This window comes from Dromiciops gliroides, chromosome 2, assembly GCF_019393635.1.
Source record: "Dromiciops gliroides isolate mDroGli1 chromosome 2, mDroGli1.pri, whole genome shotgun sequence".
Lineage (NCBI taxonomy): Eukaryota > Metazoa > Chordata > Mammalia > Microbiotheria > Microbiotheriidae > Dromiciops > Dromiciops gliroides.
Genome location: NC_057862.1, coordinates 41,419,034 through 41,441,640, shown reverse-complemented (window position 1 = coordinate 41,441,640; position 22,607 = coordinate 41,419,034). Strand labels below are relative to the sequence as shown.

General features: G+C 41.1%; 1 protein-coding gene across 1 annotated transcript in view; it reads left to right on the top strand.

The window, feature by feature from the left end:
- IQGAP1 (IQ motif containing GTPase activating protein 1) overlaps positions 1-22,607 on the top strand; it is a 123,261-nt gene that overhangs the window by 54,159 nt on the left and 46,495 nt on the right. The window contains exons 7-15 of the mRNA XM_043985750.1: positions 1,696-1,809; positions 5,642-5,820; positions 7,028-7,112; positions 8,120-8,283; positions 8,947-9,031; positions 12,147-12,310; positions 12,531-12,691; positions 14,821-14,945; positions 18,630-18,793. Of these exons, the coding sequence (XP_043841685.1) occupies positions 1,696-1,809; positions 5,642-5,820; positions 7,028-7,112; positions 8,120-8,283; positions 8,947-9,031; positions 12,147-12,310; positions 12,531-12,691; positions 14,821-14,945; positions 18,630-18,793 (1,241 nt within the window). The remainder of the gene's footprint in view (positions 1-1,695; positions 1,810-5,641; positions 5,821-7,027; positions 7,113-8,119; positions 8,284-8,946; positions 9,032-12,146; positions 12,311-12,530; positions 12,692-14,820; positions 14,946-18,629; positions 18,794-22,607) is intronic.

The following is a 22,607-nucleotide window of genomic DNA, read 5'->3' as shown; positions in this document are numbered from 1 at the left end:
GGTCTAACATGCCCTCTTATCCCTGTTACTGATGACGTTGTTAGCCCTCCTAGCTCTGTGTTCTGAAGATTTAATAATCTGAATGATACATGACATGATAATGTCATCCATCCCTTTATTCAAGTCACTGATAACATTTTATAGTAGAGGGCCAAATGTGGCTCCCTTGTATATTTCATTGGAGATCTCTTTTCAAGTTGACACTTAACTTCTCTGTACGGCTGTTCACCCAGGTTGGATACATCTAATTATATTCTCATCTTGCCCCTTCTTCTCATTTTGTTTTGCAAAAATTCAATAGATACCTCACAAGAAAACATGATAGACTTTGTCAGATATCTAACAAAAATCTATGTAAACTTCATCTATAGAATTCCTTTGACCTGCCAGTCTGATTCCTGCTACATTTTTAGATAATCCCCAACTGTTCATTTGTTTAATAATGTTATAGATTTTTCCCAGGTATTTAAAAGTCAAGTTCGTTGGCTATGCTTTGCATTTGTCATTCTTTTCCTATTTTTAAGGATATTTTCCCTTTATAATTCTGTGGTAACTTTCTCGTTCTCCACTCTCATGGATTCCTGATGGGTTGAGCAGTCACAACTGCCTGTTCTCCTAGTACACCAGGCTATGGGTTTTTTTCCTACCTGGTGAACTTAAATTAAATAAGGGCAGCTTGGTGCTTTCTTCCTTTTGTTATACTTATCAGTTCTCTACTGGCCATTTTTATCCTGTCCTTTTCAGCACAGAAATCACTTTCCTCAGACAAAAGAGAATCAAAGGAAGTCGGGCATCTTTACCTTTTGTCCATCCTTTTTTTTTTTTTTTTTGGTGAGGCAGTTGGGTTTAAATGACTTGCCCAGGGTCACACAGCTAGTAAGTGTCAAGTGTCTGAGGTTGGATTTGAACTCAGGTCCTCAGGAATCCAGGGCTGGTGCCACCTAGCTGCCCCTGTCCATCCTTTTTATTATGGTCGCTTTCAGGCAGAAGCCCTATCCTTTCTTTAAGCTTCTTTTCTTCCTTATAGTAGTTTTTTTTTTTTCCTTAAAGCCCACAACAAACGTTTTTGCCTTTTCCTGGTCAGTCTTAGCTGATTGTGAGCTTTTTCACTCCCAAGAGGACCACATTGTCATTATATTGTAGCCCTTCTTTGCTTCTGTCTTCTGTGTATTTATTTTTAAAATCTAAGTCGCTAAATTCCCTTTGCATTCACATTGGTTTTCACAGATGTTTCCTTCTTTTTTTCCACACTGGAATTATTTTCTGTTTGTATCTTTAAGCCATTCATCTCAAGTCATAGGGTTAGTCTTAGCAGATGTGGGAATCAAACCCAAGTCTCCTGAATGTAAGCCTAGGATTCTCTCTACTATACCATGTGTATTGGATGAGGATATTAACATGGGCTGAAAAAGTCCCAGAAAGGAAATTTGTAATTGGTCATTCAGTATCTGATGTGTCGCCCCTTCTCTCCCTCCCTGGTCTCCATCTGTTCCATTCTTGCAGTTGTTTTATACATAGCAGACTTTGTCTGCTGCATGTCTTCCCTTTAGGCCAGTCTCAGTTGTTATTGGGATTTTGAGATGCTTTGGAATAGGTGAAAAGTTGCTCAGTGCCCACTGCCTTTATTTCCTAAAGCTTTGTATTGGCTAATTTATAGAAAGGGGATTGAATCAGCTTCTTCCTTCCATTTTACAGAGGAAGAAATCAACAACATGAAGAGTGAGCTGGAGAAGTACGGGATTCAGATGCCCGCCTTCAGTAAAATTGGGGGGATCCTGGCCAACGAGCTCTCCGTGGATGAAGCAGCATGTAAGGAGGAAGGGGTTTTGTGTCTTCTGCTGGGATCAGTGCCACACTTTCTGTTGTTATGATAATTGTAAAGTCTAAGGCTTCGAGAGGACTTGGTGAGTGTTTCAGTCAGCATTTGGCTAGAGCAAAGGGCTGCCTTCGTGCTTCTTTTCCACCAAGGTCTTTCCCACCTGAGTCCAAATCAGCCAAGATTCCTTGGGAGAGGTCGCAATAAAAATGACCCCTGCATCATGAATGTTAGGTGAGGCATCCAAGAGGGAGATTGATTGATGCTTGCCTAAGGTGTTCTCCACCGTGATGGAAGGGATCCGGCCTGGAGATCTCGATGCCCCTCTTTATGGATGATATTGTATTTGTGGCATCAAGCTCTGGGCATTGGAGAGACTTCTAGAGGAGATTTTTAACTCTCAGAAAGAGTTTTCCTTCATCATTCACAGGTGAAAGATGAAGTAGATGATGTCTGTTACCCCAATTATTACATGCATTTGTAGGGACAGCCAATAAAGTTTATCCTTCAGGCCCTATCTGGGACATATTTCTCAGAGGGACAGTGCTTTGGGCCCAGATTTGAATAGAAGAGGAGAATGTCTTTCAGGCAATTACTGAGCTCCTTCAGTGAGCTATAATACCTCCCCAAAACAAGAACTCCTATTTTAATAGCAGCATTCTGCTGGTGCTGCCCTCTGGTACAGAGACATGGATAAAATAGTCTCTGAAGAATTGAAAATGGCAGTTGATGCAGGATAATGGAAAGGGGAGGGAAGAGAGAATAGGTGCAACATGTAGCCAGTGAGGAGCTTAACAGAGCAGAAAGAAGTAAAGATTTCCTCAAGAAATCTTCCTATAAGAAGACAAGGTGGGCTGCTCACGTATCGAGGGCAGAGTAGCCAAGTGCTGCACTGGCACCAGACATGGTGAAAGGCCTCCATCGTATTTAGTGGATGCCCCATGGTGAACTTAGGGGAGGACATGGCCAGATTTGCACACCCTGCTCAAGTATGGCTAGGTGGCTGTCTGTATTGTGGGAAGGAAGATGCAGACCGATGGTATCACACTTCCTTTTGATAATACAATGTTTGAAACATATAAGGAAGTAGGGGGCTTCTGTGCCATTATTATTTGGAAATAGATGCTGTATTTGTTTAAAATATAAGAACAATGTTGGAATCTTAGGGCCTGCTCTTGTCCATAAGTACTGCCTTAAATAATACTCATTATCTTTACTAATCATGAATAGTAGAAATATTCACTTTATGGTGCTTTAAGTTTTGCAAAGTGTTTTACCTAATGTGACTGTCCTACAACTGTCCTACAAGGTTGGTAGAGTCATATCATTTTACAGATGAAGAAACTCAGCTTATAGAGGTGGTGACTTGCTTATGATCACATGGCTAGGATCTTAGGGTTCATTTAGTCCAGACCCTTAATTTTACTCATGAGAGCTGGAGGGAGACCCAACATTTAAACACATCTTTTTTGGGGGGGAGGGGCAGTTGGTGAGGCAATTGGGGTTAAGTGACTTACCCATGGTCACACAGCTAGTAAGTGTCAAGTGTCTGAGGCCGGATTTGAACTCAGGTCTTCTTGACTCCAGGGCCGGTGCTCTATCCACTGCACCACCTAGCTGCCCCTAAACACATCTTCTGACACTACTAAGTATGCAACACTGCTACCTACTTCAGGCCATGGGGAGAAAGGTGAAAGGGCTGAGTAAAATTTCCAAATGTAATTTCAAACCTTTGTTTCCCAAGAACCCTTCTTATCCCCAGTAGACTTCTGCTGAGTGCAGTCTGTCATAGTCAGCTACAAGACTAAATAAAAACCCTTATATTCAAAACTCCTATGGATCTGTGACCTTGTCATTATGACTACTCCTTTCAGAGATGCTGATCACAACCCATTCATGCCTGTTTCCCATATGACTCCTGTCCATGTCATTTCATTCTCTCAATTCATTGCCAGGCACCTTCCTGACATGAAAATTCCAGTGGCGCACATGGGATATCCACGGGTCCTCTCTTGGGTTTTGCCCGTCCTTTCATGTGACTAAGCCCACCTTTTTTCATTGATGTATTTTACTGATAGCATCAGTTCTATTCTGCTTTATGTAGCAGCCTGCTAAGGACTGTGCTGAAGTTTCCCAGCCACTCTCCTTTCTGCATGATACTGTTCTGGTCATATTAAGTCCCAGAACACTGCATATCCTCTGTGGGGAGGAGGTAACTACTCAAGTGAGTTTGGCCCTACTGTCTACATAGGGCAAACCAGGTGAATGAAAATTGTTCCTTGTTTAGATTTTGGTACGCAGCTGGGTGATAACCTATAGAGTTTGTTCCAAAACATATGGGCATATGTTCTTGGGCAGATATAACAGACAAGTTGGGCCCACAATTGAGAGAAAGAAAATAGTTGAAATTGCCTTTACAAAATTTCATAGCTCTATTAATAATTGGATACTTCTAGAACCCAATGCTCATCTGTTTAATGCCAGTATTCTTTTTGTGTTGTATAACTGAAAGACTTGAAACACTCAGGCTTCAAGGAATGAGAAATGAATATCATTTAGAGGATGGTAGAGAAGCATATGGTGGTGGTGGGGGGTTATGAACAACTTTCCTCCCCCCTTCAGAAACTGAAACATGACCGTAGACATTATTGAAGCTCTTGTGCAGGGTGTAAATGCCTGAGAGATTTGGGAAACTAAGAGGTGTTACAAGGCATGAGATCCCTGAGTGGAAACAAAGCTGTCGGCCTGGTGTCAAGGAAAAATCCAACGAACTTACAAACCAATCCAGAATCACAGGGTTAGGGCGGCCTGGGGATGGCTGGAAGCAAGGGTAGTGACGCTCTCTTCAGTGATAGACTATCTAGCTAGTGACAGGGCAGGTTTCACTGCCATTCCTAGCCCTCCCTCTCATTCCATCATCCAGGGGCTCTTTCCAGGGGGATTGATCCCTCTTGCTAGAGTGCCGCTAGTTCTTGAAGCCTATTTGCTACTGGATAGCAAGTCAGTATTAGACAAAATCACATCAGGGAGTGGGGGAAAGTAGGCTGGAGGAGACTGTGCTTTGGTAAATTAACCTAGGTTCAAGCCCAGGCTTTCCAACTTCAAGACTAATACTCTTTCTCCTACATCAGTATAGCATCAAAGTCTAATCAATGTCCATAATACAGAGAATTTCAAAAGCTCCATGACAAATTTGCCTACTAGTAAATTCCAGAAGAAGATAGAATTTAACAAGGGTTTTAGTAAGTCAATCTTGATTTTTCTGTTTTTCCCCCTCTTTTCTGGGATACTTACCTCCCAAAATGCTCCAGCTCCCGGATCAGCGTTTCAAATGTTGTTCATGGGCAGAATCGTGATTTTCATATCTAATGAAGCAGTCGGGCCAGTGTTGTGAGTCAGGACTGTGTGCCAAGCCCTGTGCTAAGCACAGGGGATACAGAGAAAGGCCGAAGACAGTCCCTGACCTGGAGCGTGCAGTCTTATGGCGGAAGATGCCGAAAAGGGAAGAGGTGGAGGCTATAGTTCTCGCCCCAGAAGTGTGATAAAGTCCTGTAGCCATGTGACCAATGATGAGGTGGCTGCCCTGGGCCCCCTCCTTCAACGGAAACTGAGAGAAAAGAAGAGGTCAAGAGCCATTCCTCTGACCTTTGGGCTTTATTGCTTCAATTAGGAAAAGAACCACTCTGTGATAAGTGATTGTGCCATTAATTAATTAGGCTACACATATTAATGCTATTTATATGTTCAATATGTTTGTGTGTATAATGGATTATCTGTACATAAAATCCTACATAAATGTGACATTCTGTACTTTTATTTTTCCAGTGCATGCTGCTGTTATTGCCATCAATGAAGCCATTGAACGTAGAGTTCCTGCTGATACGTTTAGCGCTTTGAGAAACCCCAATGCTATGCTGGTGAATCTTGAAGAGCCATTGGCCTCCACTTACCAGGATATACTTTACCAGGCCAAGCATGACAAGATGGCAAATGCTAAAAACAGGGTGAGAAGGAAGCTTCTCTGATTATGGACTTGCAGGTTTTATTGATTTCTTCACTTTTGGGTTATGGATCGACTCTGTATTGGTTATTGCATTTCCCCGTACCCGTGTGTGGGGAATTTTGATACAGAACTTAATTCAGGCTCTGAATGAAGGGCTTCAATCTGTTTTATTAAATACGAAGAGGGGCAGCTAGGTGGCGCAGTGGATAGAGTACCTGCCCTGGAGTCAGGAGTACGTGAGTTCAAATCTGGCCTCAGACACTTAACACTTACTAGCTGTGTTACCTTGGGCAAGTCACTTAACCCCAATTGCCTCACTAAGAAAAGAAAAAAAATACGAAGGGGCATTTCTGGGGAAAGAGCAGTCTACGTTTTAATAAAACTTTTCTTTTTCAGCCCTTTTAAAGTCTGGGATGACTGTGTCTTGTGGTTCTACAAGGGCATGTTCATTCTACGGTTAACTTTGTTTTAAAAATTTCCATGTGAATATTTGCACTACCATACAAAATGCATAAAAACTCAATTAGGAGTTTTGTAAAGACTGGTTTTTAGATCATGACAGAATGAAGCTAATTCCAGTTCTATAATTTTCCTCATGTGTATTCTACTGGAAGAGTTAGTAACTCCCAGCACAGGTGTAAAAGATGGAATGCAAATTGGTTGCTGCCACCCAGACCCTTTCCTAGTGCTAGTGGGCTGTTGTCAGCACAAGGAAGCAATGGTGTGTTACCCTTCCTATTCAGTTGTCTGCTCCTGGGATGCACCTTACAAGTTTTGTGCCATTTGTTGCTCAGTGTCCCCTTCTCACCAATGGTGTGTGGACAAGATAGTGGGGGGTATAATGGCTGACCTCTCTTATAAGAGGTCCTGTGAGTTTCCTCTACTCTCTTATTCCTAATAAGTCATTTTAAATATGTAGTTGGTGGCAGACTGCTTGCTCTTTGTAAGTTCGTGTGTTTATCATGAATGAGTTTCATCTATGTGTTTCATTTGTTCTGGGTGCTTTTGGTAGAGTTTAAAAATGATGCTTTTTTCAGCATAAGTACTTTTATACTTGAGAAATCAAATCAATGTAATCATTTTTAGAATCTCATAAGATATAGGCCCATGTGTAAGCCATATGTATATTTCTTACCCAGGAGGGGCAAAGGTACTTTGTAGTCAAGTAGGGAAGAACCAGGGCTGATTTTGCTTTGTTTCTTCCTCAGACTGAAGACTCTGAAAGAGAAAGAGATGTTTATGAGGAGTTGCTGACTCAGGCGGAAATTCAGGGAAATGTAAACAAAGTCAATAGTACGTATATCCCTGAGCCCTCTAGCCCACCATTTAATGGGATATATATACCCACAACGAGAAGATGGTTGACTCCTTCCTGGTTTTGTGGTAGAAAAGGGTTACTTGGTTCTGTATCTTCTCCTCCTCTTCTGCTCAAGAGGCCTTGTTTCCTTATTGTTTTCACTGGGCTCCCTCCCTCCCTCCCTCCCTCCGTCCCTCCCTCTTTCTCTGCTTCTTTCTCTCATATTCAGGCTCCTTAGTTTGGCTTGAAAGCTCTTTAGCACCTGGTCCTGTCATTCGCACTCCTCCTTTCCACCTTCACAGAAAGTCCGCTGTCCTCAGGTCTGCCTCCCTCCTTATGTGCACCACCCCACCTGTGCGCCGTGTTCACAGCTCTCTCACTGCATCCACTTGAGGTCTTCTCACCCTCCTTTCCTCCAGCCCAAACCTCCCTGGGCTCAGCTCCACTGCTGGGAAGTCCTCCCTGACTCGAAGTGTTCTTTCCTTTCTCCCGGATGTTTCCTGGAGTAGCTTGTGCTAGAAATTAAAAGAAAATAATCAATGTTATTCTTGTAAAACCCTAGTGCTTAGTTTAGTGCTTCATACTGAACTATTTGCTGAATAGTTGAACTGAACATATATAACAGTATTTTGTAAATACTTTGGAGTTATGTATAACCCGTCTGCTTGGTGATTAAACACATGTCCGTATTTTCATTTTCATGTTAGTCCTTTGAACCAGGGATGGCCAGGTAATAGCCCCATTTTGAAAATAGCGAAGTTGAGGCATGAGTAGCAGTTTTTTTGTTCATGGTCAAAGAAAATAGCAGTCCAGAAGCCATATCTTCTGACTGCTGGCTTGGTATTTTTTCCACCCAGTTTTCCTGAGGATATGTACTCATCATTTCATATATTACAGTAGAGTGAGCTAGCATATGGACTAGAGTTCTGGGGTGTTAGGCTGCAATCATCATGTCAGGGAGATGACTGGCTCGGTGCTCATCCCTTTCTTTTCTCCCTTCCAGCTTATTCTTCATTAGCCAAAGTGGACCTGGCTTTAGAGCAGGGAGATCCATTGGTCTTATATCAGGCCCTAGTGTCCCCTGCTCTGGGCCTTCGAGCACTGCAGCAAGACAACTGTGATTGGTACTTGAAGCAGCTCCTGAATGAGAAGCAGCAGAAGAAGCAGGTAAAGGAGCCTTTAGCCCCACGGAGAGCTCGTCTGTCCATTCGAGTCCTGTACTGTCTCTCCCACATTTTTTAAGGGGGTCGTTCTTAGGTTTTTCCCTTTACACGTTTGCTTAAGTGCAGGATGTGTAGAAGCTCTCGGCTCAGAGCTTCCGGGCTGGAAGGGGCCTTCTAGGCCTCTCATCTAACCTCCTCATCTTTGAGCTGAGGAGGCCAAGACTCACACAGGTCACTCTCACATAGGTAGTGTGTGACAAAGGCTGACTTGGGATCCAGGGCTTATAATTCCAGACCCAGCTTTTTTTCCACGTGTGACATAATTGTGCATGTAGCTCTCTGCTTGTGAAGCATGTGGGTTATGGACTGAGAAAGTTTCTATTTAATTAATGCATTAAGGTGTTTTTTTTTTAAATCTTCCTGTTTGTGTGACTGTGTATCATTTGGTTGGGAAGAAACCCTAAAAGAAGCCTGGGTTGAATTTTATCCTAGGAATCAATACTCAGAAGCTTTAGATAACTCCAGTCTTTACCGTTCAGATCATCTTACTCAGTATGCTGAAACGTCCAGATAGCGTCATTGTCTTTGACCGTGGGATATCGTGGCTTCTTGTTGAGAATACAGGGTCCGTGGAAGACTTATGTGAATGTTCATTTGCTTTCTTCAGAGTGGAGTGATCGGGCCGTTGCAGAAGGAGGACCTGCAGGCTGGAGTGGATGCTGCTAACCGTGCTGCCCTGCAATATCAGAGAAGTAGGTGCCTGCTCATTGAGGTGTTGGTGTAGGGTGGTAGAGGGGAATGCTACAGGACAATTCCAGGTTGGTCCAGCCCCTGGGAGGTGCTGGAGCCAGGTGGCACCTGACATCAAACCATTGGGGGGCCTTCAGTGGCTTCAGGGGCCCTGGAGACATTTCTGGGACTTGAGAGTGGGCCGGAATGAACCGAAGGGACTCACGGTGGGCTGCAGCCGCTCGGTGTTCAGGCTTAGTGCCCTCCTAGTTTAGAGACTTCAGGCTTCTAGACTCCTTTGGTTGTTATGTCTGACATAACTTGGAGGTTCTCCGAGCTAATGAGATTCTGATAGGTATCCAGTAGTAAGAACAACAGCTAACATTTGTGTAGCAGTTACTGTGTGCCAGGCACTATGCTCATAAGCATTTTACTATTATTAATCATTTGATGCTCACAACAAGCTTGAGAGGCAGGTACTGTTATTACCCCCCATTATTTAGATGGGGAAACTGAGGCAAACAGAAATGATGTGATTTGCTCAGGGCCATGAAGCGAGTAAATATCTGAGGTCAGATTTGAACTCAGGTCTTGCTGACTCCAGGCCCAGTGCTCCATACACTGCTCCACCTAGCTGCCCCTGATCTAGAATTGGGCCAGGACCTGATGTTGGTATAGCCTAGCACTCTAACAAAGCTAAGTATTCTCTAGTGATATTTCATTATTGTTGATACTAAAATAAAGTGAACAGTTATGTGTTAGGTTTCTCCACAGGAGACTCTACTTTTTCTTCTGCATGACTGTCTTAATTTTTCCCAAGATGTATTTTGGACTGTTCTTGGAGGTGAATTTCAGGGAGGTAGCACTTGAGTAAACTGACTTAACAGATTTCTTAAATCTACTTTCATACAAGCTTTCCATTTTGCACCTAGCCTGAATTTATCTTCTCTATTTAAATTATTTTCTCTAATGAATGTACAAATATTCCTTTTCTTGGTTACTGTCTCAGGAAAATGGAGCTAATTAGCCAAAATGAGCCAAAAGCTACAGATTTATGGTCTCTTTGAAATCTAAGTACATTTTCAAAATACAGACACACCCAACAAACCTAAGTCTGTCTCTTTGCCTGATTGTATTCTGCTTCCCCCTTGTCTCCTTCTCTATTTGGAGGCTACTCTGTTGTGAATTCCTTTTTCTCCTTATATATATTTCGCCTTATAGTCTCCAAGTCTTCTTGGCTGCTGTTGCCACCTGATGGCAGTGCAGGGGAAGTGCCTTACCTGACATCTTTCCTCCATGCACCCCTGCCCCCCACAGCTTCCTGCAAATCCTTTTCCTCTGTTTTTCATAGCTCAGTTAATTCTTTAGGCAGTCTCTTCAGTTTAACAAATGACCCATGCTCCTTCTAGGTGCTGGGCACTGTGCTTGGCACTGGGAAAACAAAGAAAATAGCAAATTTGTCCCTGTCCTCAATGATTTTACATTCTGTCGAGTAACTACAACATGTACAAAAAGAAGCAAATAGAAAATATTTTGAGGAAAAAGAGCTACCACTAACCTTGGTTATTGTGGAGAAGATAGGTCTCTTTAGCTAAGCCATGAAGGAAGATAAGGATTTTGAGAGTTACAAAGAAGGAGGAGTATATTTTTAAAATGGGGGATCATTTTTGCAAATGAAGAAACGGGAAATGGAATGTTAAGTGTGGTAAATAAATAGCTAGTGGTCCAATATGGCAGAATTGTATAGTACATGGAGAGGACTAATGTGTCATAAGCCTGAGAAAGGTAACCTTCAGTCAGATTATGGAGGGCCTTAAGTCCCAGACTGAGTGGTTTGTATTTTATCTTAATGATAATAGGAGTTTTTAAAGTGCTGAATGGAGGTTAAATTGGGAGGGGGGAACCTTGTGGCCTGAAGACCAAGTAGAAGGCTCTTGTGATAGTCCAGGTGAGAGGTGATGATGACTTGAACAGGCGTCGTGGTGTGAGTAGAGAGGAGACATAAAGAAGAAATGCTGTCAGGGTGGGAGGAATGGCAGGGTTTGGTAGCAGATTGTATAGAGTTGTTGAGGAAGAGGGAGAGCATGAGCCCTTGGCAGTGCTGCAGAAATTCAGAAGAGGGGAAGGTTTGTGAGGAAGGTGATGATGGTGAGTTCTGTTTTGGACACATCTGAGTTGGAGATGTCTGTGGGACATCTGGGTTAAAATGGCCAAAACACAACTGGATAGAAACCAGCGCCAGATCTATAGCTCTCTTCTAGGACAATATGTTAATCCCTCTCTGACTTTTATGTTTCTTGTTTGTTTTTTTGGGACAATGAGGGTTAAGTGACTTGCCCAGGGTCACACAGCTAGTAAGTGTCAAGTGTCTGAGGCAGGATTTGAACTCAGGTCCTCCTGACTCCAGGGCCACTGCTCTATCTACTGCACCACCTAGCTGCTCCTCCTCTCTAACTTTTAAAGTCCTATACAGCCTAGCTGCACCCTGTCTTTGTAGCATCATTGGACATTTCCTCCCCTCCTATACTCCGTGATGAAGCCAAGCTGGCCTTTTCTCCTCTCCTTACATGAAACTCCATCTCATCTCTGTCTTTATTATAGTGACTATCCAACATGCCTAGAATGACTTCCCCCTTTAATTCTGCCTTGTAGTGTTGGCCATCTGGCTATCTTTTCATTGAAGAGGGAGGGAAGGAATGATAAGGGAGGAAGAGAGAGACAGAGAGGAAAGAAAGGGGTAAAGAAAGGTAAAGAGGATGAAGGAGGGAAGGGGAGACTGAGGATGGGTGTTGTTTTTTTAATGATGGGGGGGGCATGCCCTTGTTCAAAGGCAGCTGGGTATGAGCCACTACACAGAGAGAGCTTGAAGAAGTGGAAATGAGAAAGGGAGCAATCTGCTGGAGAAGACAGGGTGAGGTGAAATCTACAGTACATTTAGAGGGGTTTGGTCTGGGCAAAACAGGCCACTGCTTCATTTGAAATTGGAGTTAAGGAGGAGAGAGTGGGTAACGTCCGGGTACTTGGGCAGATCAGGGAGAAAGAGGAGCAAATGGCTTGAATTTCTATGACCAAAATTGTGTATCTTTATTCTCTTAAGGTTGCAAGCCTTGCTTTTCTCATCTCTTGTTCATTTCCCAGGGTTGGCAGCAGTGACTTCAATTAATGCTGCAATCCGAAAGGGGATTGCTGAGAAGACTGTGTCAGAGTTGATGAATACCGACGCTCAGTTACCTCAGGTGTATCCTTTTGCTGCTGAACTTTACCAGAAGGAGCTGGCTACTCTACAGCAGCAGAGCCCTGATGTAAGTAACTGAACCTGTGCAGTTTGGGACGGACAAAGCACGGAAGTGCTCTTCAGAATCACGATCCGAGGTCAATAGTATTCCTCAGCATGGTTAGAAAGCATGTTCTTTCCAAGACTTCCATGTTGGCTCTATTGAAATGCCATCCTCCCTTGATAGTGGGTGACATTCCTCACAGCTATTTTCCCCTCTCTCTCTTTCTCTTATTTGTTTTATTTAGCATAACCTTACCCATCCTGAACTCTCAGTTGCAGTTGAGATGTTGTCATCAGTGGCCTTAATCAATAGGGCTTTGGAATCAGGAGATAGAAATACTGTCTGGAAACAGCTGAGCAGCTCAGTTACAGGCCTTACTAACATTGAAGAAGAAAATTCCCAGAGGTGAGTGAATAATGGAGGAAGAATTTTAGAAACCTGTTGTGAATATTCTCATTTGTTTTTCTTTTACAAATATAGTATTGACATCTTTTATTTTTATATCTTCTAAATTTCCTGTAATTATACCTGTTCTCCTTCCCTCTTCCAAAGAGCCATCCCATATATTTTAATGAAAAAGAAGAAAAAAGATTAGCAAACAGCTCAGTCCATTAAAAAAAAATCAATATATGCATTGTTTCACACCTGTGGACCTCTCATCTCTGCAAAGAAGTAATGGGATATGTCTTTTAATATCTCTTCTTTGGGACCAAGACATTCTTTAAAAAGAGTATGCTTAGTTTCATACTTGTCTTGAAATGCAGGACTTAATTAATGACCTCTTATCCCTTTGTCACCATCCCTAATTTGCAACATGCACTTTTAATTGTTTTGTGGTTCTTTCCTTTTACATTGTTATAGTCATTGTTTTCTTGGCTGCTTCACTCTGCATTATTTTATGTAAATCCATGCTTCTCTGTTCCTCATATTTGTCATGTTTTAGAGTACAGCAATATTTTATTATATTCATGTGCCATAATTTGTTTAGTTGTTTCCCAATTAAAAGGCATCTACTTTGTTTCTGGTTCTTTGCCCCCACAAAAAGTGCTACTGTAAATATTTTGGTGAATCTGAGCTTTTTTAATCTATGACTTCCTTGGGGTATATGCCTTGCACTGTAATCGGGATCAAAGGGTATGGACATTAATAAATGACTTTATTTGCATAATTCTAAATTGCTTTCCAAAACAGTTGGAGCAGTTAACAGCTCTACCAACACCAGTGAATCTATTTTCCATGACCCTTCCAACACCGAGTATTGCCTTCTTTGCCAGTTTGCTGGGTGAAATTTTACAGTTGTTCTTTTTTTCAGTTTCTCTCATTATTAGTGACTTGAGGATTCTCTCATGGTTCATAGTTCTTTTTGAAAGTTATTTGTTCATATCTTTTGATCACTTATCAGGAAATGACTTTTGGTCTTACAAAGACAGACACCTATACATACATATGTACATATATAGCTTTCATACAAACCCTTTTTAGAAAAATATAATAGAAATCTTTTGATAAAAAAGATTTCCCCCCTCATTCTATCTTTTTCCTTTGTATCTTAGATTAATTTTGTTTCTTCAGAAACTTTTCAGTTTTGTGTCATCAGAATCTACTTTCTCTTTTCTAATTGTCTCTGTCCCTCATTTGTTTAAGAAGACATTTCCTACCCATTGTTCTGAAATGTGTGGTCTGGTTTGGAGAAATGAGGCATCAAAAATATCAAGGGAGATAATGACAAAAGGAAGAATGAAGGGGGAATGGCAGTTCCAGACCTCTAACTATATATGATGCAGCTGTCATTACTCCATATGATGTTGGCTAAAAAGAGAGAGAGGTGGGTCAGTGGAATAGATTAGACAAAGGAGAATCAAATCATATGCTCGATATCCCAGTGTTTGATTAGCCCATATGCACCACTTAATTAGGAAAGGACTCCCTCTGTGATGAGAACTGCTGAGGGAGCTGGAAAACAGCTGGCAGAGATAAAGCTTCTGTCAATATCTTACATAGAATTCCACATGAGATTCCAATGTACCAATTATTAAAGATCATAATATTAAAAAAAATTAGAAGAGAAGCAGGTTATATACTGTTCTTAGCTTTAAGTAGATACATCTTTAAGTAAACAATGGATGGGACAATTACAAAAGAAAACCTTTCATTTGTTAGCTTCTTTTTATAACCCTTGTTCAATCTTATTTGAAGACATTGTGATTTATGGATTGCCTCTTTTCCTCTTCTCAGAGGAGCTACTTAATGGGACCTTTGGTCCCACTGTTTAGTCTGGGGAACTTGTACTGTTGTATTTTGGCATTTGATCCGTATGGTTTGTTTACCTTGCATTCTTACACATTTTTCCAGAGAGCTCTTTAAAAAGAATATTCTTAGTTTCACACTTGTCTTGAAATGCAGGACTTAATTAATGACCTCTTATCCCTCATAGATCTTTGTTGCCATCTCTCTTCATTGTCTCTCTCATGTTAGTCCTGGGGTCTTGCTTCTACTTACACTGGGACTTAACTTCTATTTCATTTTGGGGACAGGTATATTGATGAACTGATGAAGTTGAAAGCCCAGGCACATGCAGAGAATAATGAGTTCATTACATGGAATGACATCCAGGCTTCTGTGGACCTTGTGAACATGGTGGTGCAAGAGGAAAATGAGCGTAAGTATGCTAGTGTTCTCCCAACTCAGAAAGAAAGTGCTGGTGCCTTCATAGAGTTATCTGAAAGTACTGTTCCTGGAAAGGTGTTTGGTGAAAAATGAATAGGAGATAAAACCCAAGAATCAATCTTATGTCTTTGTCTCTGTCTCTCTGTGTCTCTCTATCTCTTTCTCTCTCTCCATCTCTTTGTGTTTCTCCCTCACCCTTTCTTTTCTTTTCTCCCTCCCTCTTCTTTTCTTCCTTCCCCTCCCCTTATCTCCCCTGGCATGATTGAAGAAGGGGAAATGGAGGTACTCTTTGCCTGAAGAAATAGCTTGGTGCACCTTTCAACAAAGACTGTTAATTGTTATTATTTTTAAAGAAATTTAGTTTTGAAGTGTCTGATATGAAACAAAGATTCTGAAATTTACATGACAGAAATTCATCATGCATATTCACAAATTTCTTGGAGTAAAAAAAAATTACTTGATGATTCATCTTTTTTATTTGGTGGTGAATATTTGGCCTGCAAATTTGTTCAGGCTTTTAAAAAATTATATTTTTTACTGGGCACAGAAATATAGTTCTTATATTCTAAAGTACCTTTGGACATAAGTGACTTGTGTAGGGGGTTTGAGTCTTAGATTTGCAGTTTGGTACCTTCTGCCTTAACTTAATCTCGCTGAGTCTCCGTTTACTCATCTGTAAAAGAAAGGGTTGGGCTAGGTGCCTTCTGTGGTCCTTCCAGCTCTTAATCTGTGATCCTGGGATCTGTCTAGACTTTTGGTTACATATCCACCTGCTACCAAGCAATTAGAGATGTAGTTAAATTTAGTAGACTTGGGGGGCAGCTAGGTGGCGCAGTGGATAAAGCACAGGTCCTGGATTCAGGAGGATCTGAGTTCAAATCCAGCCTCAGACTCTTGACACTAGCTATGTGACCCTGGGCAAGTCACTTAACCCTCGTTGCCCCACAAAGCAAAAAGACCAAAACAAAACAAAAATACAATGTGGTAGACTTGATGAAATGCCTACTTTGTAGGTAGGAACCAGAAGAATTTGCAGTTTAAATTCTAAATTCAGTCTGTGCCCATGGAGCTTATAGTTCAGTAAGGAGATACTGCTAACTTTGATATAGAGTATTTCATGATAAGTACATTGGAGAGCTGTATTACGTCTGTCCCTCAGCATCTAAAGGGAAGATCATCACTGACCAACAGTATCCTGGAAAGCTTTATGGAGGGAGTTAGCATTTTTTTCATATTTTATTTTTTTCCAATTATATGTAAAAACAATTTTTAACATTCGTTTAAGGAGTTAGTATTTGTGTTGGCTGCACATGGTAAGTACTTAAATCAATCAACAAATATTTATTAGTCACTTCAGCACTGCCCGCTACTGTGCTAAGTGTTGGGGATGATAGAAAGAAAAACTAAAAATAGTCCCAGGCTTTATGGCGCTTACATTCTTTTTTTTTGGGGGGGGGGCAGGGCAATGAGGGTTAAGTGACTTGCCCAGGGTCATACAGCTAGTAAGTGTCAAATGCCTGAGACCGGATTTGAACTCAGGTACTCCTGGATCCAGGGCTGGTGCTTTACCACTGTGCCATCTAGCTGCCCCTAAAGGCAGGGGTTGTCTGCGGCCAGATTTGAACTCAGGTCCTCCTGACTTCAGGGCTGGTGCTCTATCCACTGCACCACCTAGCTGCCCCCCCGGAGCTCACATTCTAACTGGGGAGATGACAAAGTAAAATCTGGACACGCTAGCAGGTCAGAAGACTGGAAAAGGCTCCCTGGAGGAAGTGCTGCTTACATCGAGTCTTTTTTTTTTTTTAATTTAATTTTTTTTTTGGTGAGGCAATTGGGGTTAAGTGACTTGCCCAGGGTCACACAGCGAGTAAGTGTCAAGTATCTGAGGCTGGATTTGAACTCAGGTCCTCCTGAATCCAGGGCTGGTGCTTTATCCACTGTGCCACCTAGCTGCCCCTACATCAAGTCTTAAAGAAAACCGAACATTTTAAATCAGAGATTGAGAGGGATGGAGGGAGGGAGAGAGGGGAGAGCAGCTAATACAAAGGTCTAGCTATTGTTGATTTGGATTAAATTTATGTTGCCCTTAATGTGAATGCAAATAATATACTTGATTTCTTTTTCTTTTTTGAATAAAATTGGGAAAACATTCAACTATATTTCTTTTTTCTTTTCTTTTTTTTTGCAGGGCAATGAGGGTTAAGTGATTTGCCCAGGGTCACACAGCTAATTAAGTGTCAAGTGTCTGAGGCTGGATTTGAACTCAGGTCCTCCTGAATCCAAGGCCAGTGCTTTATCCACTTCAATTATTTCTTTTACACTTTGGAGTATAACTGAAGCTCTTGACAAAGAGCCAGTTTTCTCCAGTGTTACGTGAAATTTTAAAACAAATAAAAAAATATGGAGTTTTGTAAAAGTAACTTTTCAGGGGGCAGCTAGGTGGTGCAGTGGATAAAGCACTGGGCCTGGATTCAGGGGGACCTGAGTTTAAATGTGACCTCAGACACTTACTAGCTGTGTGACCCTGGGCAAGTCACTTAACCCCCATTGCCCTGCAAAAAAAAAAAAAAAGATGGGGGGACCAAAAAACAAACAAACAAACAAAAAAGATGGGGGAAAGAGTTGGGTAAGACTAACCCATTTGGTCTGCCAAGTCTGCTAGCATAAGTGTGCTTCATACTCATAGTCCTCTACCTCTTTAAGGAAATAAGGGAGGGAGCAGCTAGGTGGTGCAGTGGATAGAGCACCGGCCCTGGAGTCAGGAGTACCTGAGTTCAAATCTGGCTTCAGACACTTAACACTTACGAGCTGTGTGACCCTGGGCAAGTCATTTAACCCCAACTGCCTCACTTAAAAAAAAAAGGAAGTAAGGGATAGGTATGGGTGGAGGAGGGAGCGGGGAGGAAGAGAATTCAACATGGAAAATAAAGTAGAATTAAACACACAAAAAAAGGATTAAGGGAGAGATTTTTAAAAGTCACTTCTTTGGGGTCAAGTTTGGTCATTATAATTACACAGTTGACTTCCTTTGTTTCTTTTCCCATTCTCTCCCTCCCTCCTCTTTTGATTCCTTTCCGCTTCCATTGTTGTCATTGTATAGATTGTTTTTCTGCTTCTGCTTACTTTACTTCACATCAGTTTCATGTAAATGTTTCCATGCTTCTCTAAATTATTCATAATTTCTTTTGGTGCAGTAATATTCCACTACATTCATGTACTACAATTTGTTTAGCCATTCCCCAGCTAATAGGCATCTACTTTGTTACTGGTTCCTTGCTTTTATAAAAGTGCTGCTGACAGATATTTTGCTGTGTATTAGGCTTTTCTGTCATTCTACCTTCTTGTGAGATAAGCCTTAAGTGTATTCTCTTGGAGTCACATTTTTCTCGTTTAGCATAATTCCCCATTGCTTTTCATAACAGCAGTATCAAGTATAATTTAATTTAGATTAAGCAAACCAAGAAGCATATGAAATGAATTACATATGTTGTAATGTAGTAACTAGTAAAAACCACAGTTTGAGTTTTGATTTATTTATTTTTTGAATACTGCTTTTATGTGGAAGAAATCTTACAGCTTGGATTGTGGTATCTCTGATAAGGAACCTGTGTTAGTCAGAATTTGGCCTTCATAATTTCTTTCTTTTTCATTGATGTCTCATTACTTCCTTTTGTAGGAATTTTAGCAATTGGCTTAATTAATGAAGCATTGGATGAAGGGGATGCCAGAAAGACCCTGAAGGTCTTACAGCTTCCTTCAGTCAAACTGGAGGGAGTGAATGCCCACGTTGCCCAGCATTACCAAGATACACTGATTAGAGCAAAGCGGGAGAAAGCCCAGGTGAGTTAATGGTCTATGGGGCTTTGTGAGTCACAGGACTTTTGTTGGCTTAGTGCAAGACTAGAAGTGGCTATGTTTGGCTATTTATTCAATGATTAGTTGAGTGCCTTGAATCAAGTTGAATTCAGTAATAAATATCCACTAACTGCCTAGACTGGGCAAAGTATTGTTCTAGGCTTTGTGGAAGTTATAAAAATAAATGAAATGCGGGGGCAGCTAGGTGGCACAGTGGATAAAGCACTGGCCCTGGATTCAGGAGGACCTGAGTTCAAATCCAGCCTCAGAAACTTGACACTTAAAAGCTGTGTGACCATGGGCAAGTTACTTAACCCTCATTGCCCCACAACAAAAAACAAACAAACAAAAATATATGAAATGCAGCTCTTGCCATCCTGAGTCCAAAACTTTACTTGAGCAACAAGCAACTCGGAAAGTAGAATAGACCAAATTGAAGTTAATGGCTTCTTAAAAAAAAAAAGAAGAAATATTAAAGTCAAAAGACTGAAAAAAATAGAAGAAAGTGTAGGATATCTCATATGAAAAACAACTGGCAATTAGATTAAGGAGAGATACTTCAGAAATCATTGGATTATCTGAAAGTCATGACCAAAAAGTCTAGACATCATGTTTTATGAAATCATAAAAGAAAACTTCCCATATCTCTTTGAACCAGGGAGGGACAGAGTGAGAACTGAATCTATCAGTTATCTCCTGGAAAAACCCTCAAATTAAAACTCAGGAGCATTATAGCCAAAATCTAGAGCTTTTAGGGCAAGGAAAAAAATCCCAAGTGCTGAGGTGCTACAGTCAAGATCACAAAAGATTTAGCAGCAACCTGAGTCCCACAATGATGGCTGCAATTCCAAAGGATTCTTGATGAAATAGATTGCCCACCTCCTGACACAGAGTGAATGGACTCAGGGTGCACACTGACACATTTTGGGGGGCACATGGCCAATGCTTGATGACATTTTGGTAATAAGAGGTTTGTCTCTTTCTCAAGGGGAAGGAGGGGTGTGTGGGGAAGGGGGATGGAGATAGAAAAGACACTTTTTTCATTGATTGAAAAAACAAAATTAATTTTAAAAAATCTAGACCTTCTTTTACTCTTGCAAAGTGGGTAGTCCAAATTATCATGACAATGTGGTTTCCGTATAGTAAACCTTGAGTTAGAAAATTATGTCTAAACACTGGAAATTCACATTCTTAACAGCTTTGTTTTCAGAATGGCTTTCTAAGGAACTCATGGCACATGCAAACATTGTGTTACTAATTCCTAGGAATAAAACTTATTTACAGGCTCAGTTTTATAAATTAGCAATGGCATTATGAGAGTCAGCTCACCTATTTGAGAATAAGTGGTGGTGTGAGGAAATAAGAAACAGATCTTACATAGCCAGTTCAAGTCTGTTAACCCATTTTGCTGCTTTGTGGACAAGTATTTGTATATTTTGGCTATTAGAAAAATTCTACATGGAACTGTAGGTCTCTGACCCACATGGAGTGGAGGTGGAGAGCCAGAAGGAGATTAAATTCTATTCCCAGCATTCTGGAACTAAAAAGATTTGGGGAACAATTCCACCTACTCCCAGAGTCCTAGAATTTCATAGTTGGAAGGCACCTCAGAGACTTATCTAATCCAGCTCATATCTGAACAGGAATCCTCTCTCCAGAATTATTCCTGCTCAGTTTAGAGAGTCTTCTTTTATTTGGACCAAATGAGGTGAAACTTCTAGTGGAACAGATTTGAGGTGAAATAACTGCCTTTGAATTTATGAAATAATGAACTTTTTAAAAAGTTCACAAAACAGGATAAAGGAATAGTAGGGAACACCAGGCATAGCCAGATGACTATAGATGAGATTAAATTGCCTTTTTTAGACATGAGCTTAAGCTCTGAGCCCCTCTTAGTCATATTGGGAGTAGTTTTAGAAATTGGAGTCAGTTACCAAATTTAGCCACAAAAAGGATCTTAACTGGAACTTACTGAAGTTTTGCTCTCTCTGTTAGTTATGAAAGCAAATTGCTAATGGTTATTAGGTGTTAGTCCCTATGTGGGAGCATGGATACCATTGGTCTACCAAGAAATGCATTTTATAGATGCCTTTTGTCTTGTTAGTTAACTGAATTTAAAATGTTAAGGCAATTATCAACATATGTAGCCTACTCTCTCCCCTCCTCCTTCCTTTCCTCCCATTCAAAACAGAATAGAACCAAACAGAATCAGTGATCACTGGATTGAGGAATAGGAATAGCCAAGAGAAACAACTTTCACAAATTTTTTAATAAGAAAGGATTTGTTTGCTGACAAATCTAGAAAACTAGCAAATAGGCCAATTTAGGCTTAATGTTAGGAAAAGTCCTACATGGATCATTCATCCTAACCTTTATTAAGGATACAAAGCACTGTGTTAGCTGCTGGGGGAGATCACAAAACTTAGTGAAGATAATCATCCTTGCTCTTGTGGGGTTCACAAAGTTCAGTAAGCAAGTAAATTATATGTACAGGTAACTAAGATTAATTAATTAAAATTAAAATTAATTAAGGTAACATATGATTAATGCATGAGAGGAGTAGCTAGGTGGCTCAGTGGATATAGTGCCAGACCTCAAGTCAGGAAGACTGGAGTCAAATCTGTCTTCACTGATTAGCTGTGTGACCCTGGGCAAGTCACTTAACTTATTTCCCTCAGTTTCTTCATCTATAAAATGAGCTGGAGAAGGAAGTGGCAAGCCACCTAGCATCTCTGCCAAGAAAACCCCAAAAGGAGCCACAAAAAGAATCGGACACAACTGAAATAATAACAGTAATGGGTGGTGGTTGTTATTTGGTACAAATATTCTAACAGTGGGTTAGAGAGTGCAAGTTAGAATGCTGTGAGTTCTCAGGATGATTTCTTGGAAGAGAGTGCCTTTTGATGGGCTTTAAAGGGACAGATAGGAAATTCAACATATACATGCACAAAATTTTCTATAGTGTAGTGTAGGAAAAAGGAAATGATTGGGGTTAAGGAGTGAAGGGAGGCAGATAGGTGGAATAGTAGCTTCCTCAAGGTTTCAGACAGACAGATACACACACACACACACACAAACACACACACAAACACACACACACACACACACACTCTTTTCTCTCTTATCCTTTGCCCTTTCATGACCATTTTCTCTCATTCTCCTTTGGCATTCCAGTTCTTTGCTGCTACAAAAAGAGCTGCTGCTATGAGTATTTTTGTACATATGGATCCTTTTCTTCTTTTTTCAGTCTTTTTGGAACATACACATCACTGGATTAAAGGATATACTTACTTTAATGAGTTTGGGGGGCATAGTTACAACTGGACCAGAGCTGGATACAAAGCTTCACTAACAGTGTGTTAATGTGCTCGTTTTCCCATGGCATCTCCATAATTTGTCATTTTCCTTTTTGTTGTCATCTTTGCAAATCTGATAAGTGAGAGGTAGAACCTCAGAATTGCTTTAATTTGCATTCTTCATTAATTTATTAATTACTTTTGGGGGGGGTGAGGCAATTGGGGTTAAGTGACTTGCCCAGGGTCACACAGCTAGTAAGTGTCAAATGTCTGAGGCCGGATTTGAACTCAGGTACTCCTGAATCCAGGGCTGGTGCTCTATCCATTGGGCCACCTTGCTGCCCCCCCAAATCATTTAAAATTAAGAATGCAGGGGCAGCTAGGTGGCCCAGTGGATAAAGTACCGGCCCTGGATTCAGGAGCACCTGAGTTCAAATCTGGCCTCAGACATTTGACACTTACTAGCTGTGTGACCCTGAGCAAGTCACTTAACCCTCATTGCC